We start from the raw sequence: 4819 nt of genomic DNA on the forward strand, positions 1-4819 counted from the left end.
TTTTAACGTTTTGTCAATTCTTACAATGTTTTTATTTTGTATTTTATTTAGTCCTGACAAAGCCCTCAAAGTGGGGACGAAACATTGGTAGAAAAAAGTAACATCATGATGTTTTAGAAAACATTCATGGACAGATAAATTATTTTATATTAGCTCCACAAAAAATTCTTACCTAATACTGTTCTAAAACTAGATAATTTACCACTCTGATACACTAATAAAAACATAATTTGAACATTTACAATAATGTAACATTTTTTAAAAATAAATAATTATGAAAAATGGGGCGAAACATTGGTTAACAACAATAAATAGTTGTCTTCTAATATTTTGATACCTTTGTTGACCCCCACCTGAACTATCTTCCTTCAATCAACTTAATATATCTTGTTTTCTACTTCTGTGTTATTTTAATTTTAACTTTTTAGACGAGGCAACCATTTAGTTATCGTCGCAGATCAAGCATCCCGGACCAAAGCAATATGCTCGATGGACTTCAATCCTTTAACAGAATTAGGTGTTATCCAATACTGTATTTTAGAAAGAATTGGTCGTTCAAGATTTCAAGGGGAAGTTACCCAAGGAAAGAGAGGGCTTCAAGTTGTCACTGATGACCCTAAAATGCTTTATTATTTTAGAAAATTGCTGGTTAAAAATAAACTTGTTATGAAGCAAGTAAGTGGTTAGTTAAAACATGCATGGATTTAAGACATATCTAAAGTTCTGTTGTTAATTTTTATTGTTGTTGCAGTTATTTTATATGAAAGTTCATAAGCAAACATCAACTGGGTCTTTGATACATTTACCAAGGTTTTATACTGAAATTAAAACAAGACAGGATGCAGATGCAATAAAGCTTGCAACATGTTTGGAAAACACTCCCAGTAAATGTATGCCTTTAAAATCTGTGAAAACAACCCTAAACATGGAACTCAAAAAGCTATTAATTAAATATCCAAACAATTTTAAAACTGCTGTGGTGAGCCTTATTTTAATATATTTTTTTAAAAATTTAAATTAAAATTATGTCAAATTTTATAAGACTTAATTTATAAATATATACAGAGATATATTTTCACAAAAGGTACCGTATAGAACCGTTAACCCATCTTCAAAGCCAAGCGATTGGAAAATGAAGTCAACTGGTGAAGAGAGATCAGTGAGGGTGGTAATGTTGATTAATTCTAATTTATCTAAGGATGATGACGAAGATGAAGATGATGAAGAAGAGATTGGTATGTTTTGTCAAATTTTATAATTCATGTGATGAATATATTAAAATAGTGAAATATTAATGTTTCTGTTGATAATTTTTTTTGTAATGTAATTACAATAAAATTTTCAATTAAATTTTACTCCTCTATTAATTTTCTTTCCAATTTCCAAACAATAATGTTAAAAATTTGAGATAATTTCTTCTATAGCATGAAAGAGATTCAGCAGTTTCCTTAAGAAGTAATGAATGGTTGATGTTTTTTTATGAATTCAGAGTGTGTTTGTTTGAAGAAAGAGCAGAGCAATAAAACATTTGTGTAATCTTGTTTTTATTATTTCACTAATGTTTTCATTTGTACTGTATCTAATCAGGGCAAGTGGAATAATGGAGGGAGAAGAATTTTTGTTATTATTGTATCATACTCTTTTATTCCCTTATTGCACTGTACCCAATCCTCTCCCTCCCTCTCTTTTTCTCACTTCATCCAACTATTCAGAAGTGTATAAGTCATGCTGTCATCACTCTGATTTTTGTTGCTTCCTCACTATCGAATATAAAAGAGGTGTCTATTCTGACAGCAAATGAAAAAAAAAAATTTATGTTCTCAGAATCAAAAAATTTCACTCACATTTTGAGTTTTGGACATCAAGGAATTAATTCGGTTCTGTTTCTATCTGTAGTGTTCGGGTATAATGGATCAAACCTTTGATTTCGATAAAATTTACAGGGATTGTGCGGATTAGTTTGTTGGTTTGTGTATAACCTTTTGGTCATCAATGTCCATGGATTGTTATAATTATTAAGCTACAAACACAGACATTCACCCATATACTCATGTACATGATTCACACATGAAAAAAAAAATTAAATTAAAGATCAGCTATCCATAATTTAGAAAGGAGGTGATGTGCTTTTAAAAATTTAAACACTGATGTGACTTTAGCTTCCTCGTTTTTGACAGTTTCAGATAAATTAGGGGTCAGTCGTATTCTGTTTATTGTTACTGAATCGTAAGGGAATTCTTCAAAAATATGTTTATGAGAATGGACTAACAAAATTGGCACGTTGGAGCTAGTAGTTTCTTATTAGGTGGGAGTGCATGAGGACAGTATGGCTTAATCTTAAGCAGGTTAGAGCAACTTTCTCTCTGCGGTAGGATGTCGACCATTGTTTTACAACTCTTTTAATTTACTCAGAGAGCTTTCATCTCATATGGCCTGTCATCTTTCCGATATTTTTATTTTAGGAAATCTACTGAGTTCTGATGGAGTAAGAACGGCAGTGCCTCGGCCAGGAAGTTTGAGTGCCTCTCTTGCAGCTTTGTCTGTAATATAAAATTACAGAATATACACATGTTTCCAATATCTTTGCCTTTAGTCCTAGAGGTAGTTGACTTTTAAAAATGCGCTATAGTATTTTTTCTATCCTGTGTCAATTCTTCTATTTATTTCATTTTTTCTATCTTTAAATTAAATGGACTGTCGTGAATAAAGCTCCTCCCATAGATTTTATTTTAAGATGACAAATCTAAAAATTATTAAAAAATATAAATTATAAAATACTTACTGGACAGAGAGTGGATGGCTCATTGGTAAGGCACTGTGCACAAACTGAGGACCTGGGTTTGAATCCAACTGTGGCAGATAATTATTTTCTGTTTCACTCTTGCCGTGAGTCAGCCCTGTGTGTTCGGCAGCTCTCCGGCGTCCACCCAGCCTCTTAAAGTGGGTACCCTTAATTGGGTAAAAATCTGGTGGTTGATTGTGATTCTGACTTAATCACCTCCTGGCACAATCTTTGGTCTGCACCCCTGTCCCCTCATGGATTGTAGCAGTACAGATTTAATTTTTTTTTTTTTAAAGTTTTTTACTTTCTGGACTAAAGAAGACTGGAGGGCCAATGACTAGAAAACAGTTTCCTTTTATCGTTTTTTCCCCCCCTAAGTGTCACATTACCACTGACCCCATACCTAATGCAGCTAAAGTAATCTCTGCCTAACTCTTTTCTTTGTCCTTCCCTAAATATATCAATCCCACTTCCTTTGTGGCTTTGAAAAATAAAAATTATTATTAAAGCTTGAAATTTTAGCTATTATGTACCAATAAAAATGGTGAGGAAGGTATACTGAATTATGTATTTAGCAGATGTTTTATAAATTTTACTTAGATATTTAATGATAAATCGAAGGTCATAAATTCATATTTAGGAACTGATTTGTAGCAAATGAGCTAATCATCAGTTTTTACAATATTTATATAGGCTTGATGGATGAGAGTCAAAGGAGATTGGATAGATGTTTGATTCGTCAGGCATATTCTCTGGTTGAGAAATCTGGACCAAAAGGAATCAAGCAGTCGACGCTTGGAAATCTTTTAGCTGTACCTTCATTGCAAGCGAGAAGTATTTGCAAACATTTGGTGAAGAAAAAGCTTGTTCGTACAGTACTAATTGATGTAGGACGCCAACGAATTAGTCAGTAAGTAATTTTTTGTGTATTTTTTAAATTAGCTCTATCTTGAAATTTGTATTCATTACAAGAGCACAGAAAGTGATTTCCTTTGACGACTTCTAAGTTCAAATCAAAATATAAACACCATATCACTGAAATGATAGTGGCCATGAAAGGAAACATCTACTATTTTCCTAGCAACTGTTTTAATTAAATTACTACATGGTACCCAAAAAGGCTATTGTAGTCTCAAGTTTTTTTGTATCTTTTTAGCCCTGATGAAGCTCTACAAAGTGGGGCAAAAAGTTGACAAATATTTTTTTTCCTAGTTGGCACGGTAGCACTGTGGCCAATAACAATCATGCCAATGCTGCAATCAGCATTACAGTACTGCGGTGAGCTCATTACAGCTTGAGTTTTAAAGATTCCAAGAATCCTTCTAAACTTAAGGGATTGATCAGCTCGCACTGCTTGGAATCCACCACACGATCCGCCCCAAACAGTGCAAATCTCAGCCCCAAAAAAAACGGTCACACCAGCATATAATGTGGTATGCCATCTCATCCTCAGCATTACAGAATCTACACAGGGGTAACTCTGTTAGCTTGAGGTTAAACATGTGTTTGTTTAATAACCTATATAGATCCCAGTAATTATCCTAAGAGAGTCTAACCGAAGCAGTTCATCGCTTTCATCAAGGAACAGCTTTGCCTGTCTTAGTCTGTTATTAAGCCAGTGGTGGTTGGTTTTTAATCCATAAGCTGCCTTTTTAGTGCTTCTGGCAAAGCACAGGCTCAGGTGTTACGGTAATGGTTTCGGAGCCATTCCTAGCAAGTCTGTCAGCATGTTCGTTGCCAGTGTTACCAGAGTGACCCGGCACCCATTCAATGCTGACTCTATTCGTGCATGAGATTTTGAGTGCTGTATAGCAGTCTTTAACAACTCAAAGGAGTAATTATTGCTGTTGGGCTGTCAAAATAAATATTTGGCATATTAAGTTTTTAACTATTTATTGTTTTCTTTGACTGCAACTCTGACTATCTCCTTCATATTTTGTAAAATATGGTCAATTATTGAATTCCAAGTTAAATTTCATTTAATAATACGATTTTAAAAAGACAAACACGAATTTAATTTGAGAATACACTTTGAAG

General features: G+C 33.4%; 1 protein-coding gene across 1 annotated transcript; it reads left to right on the forward strand.

Moving 5' to 3' along the window:
- Positions 1-403: 403 nt before the first annotated feature.
- On the forward strand, positions 404-3692 carry LOC136796566 (general transcription factor 3C polypeptide 1-like; the record flags this gene model as incomplete). The annotated part of the gene is made up of 4 exons (XM_067050622.1): positions 404-675; positions 752-979; positions 1085-1235; positions 3476-3692. Coding segments are annotated over exons 1-4 (782 nt in total), but the record flags the coding sequence as incomplete, so codon positions are not given.
- Between the last annotated feature and the right edge of the window lie 1127 nt (positions 3693-4819).

Source organism: Halyomorpha halys, unplaced genomic scaffold (genome assembly GCF_000696795.3).
Source record: "Halyomorpha halys isolate HHAL.00 unplaced genomic scaffold, Hhal_1.1 Scaffold9842.1, whole genome shotgun sequence".
Classification (NCBI taxonomy): Eukaryota; Metazoa; Arthropoda; class Insecta; order Hemiptera; family Pentatomidae; genus Halyomorpha; species Halyomorpha halys.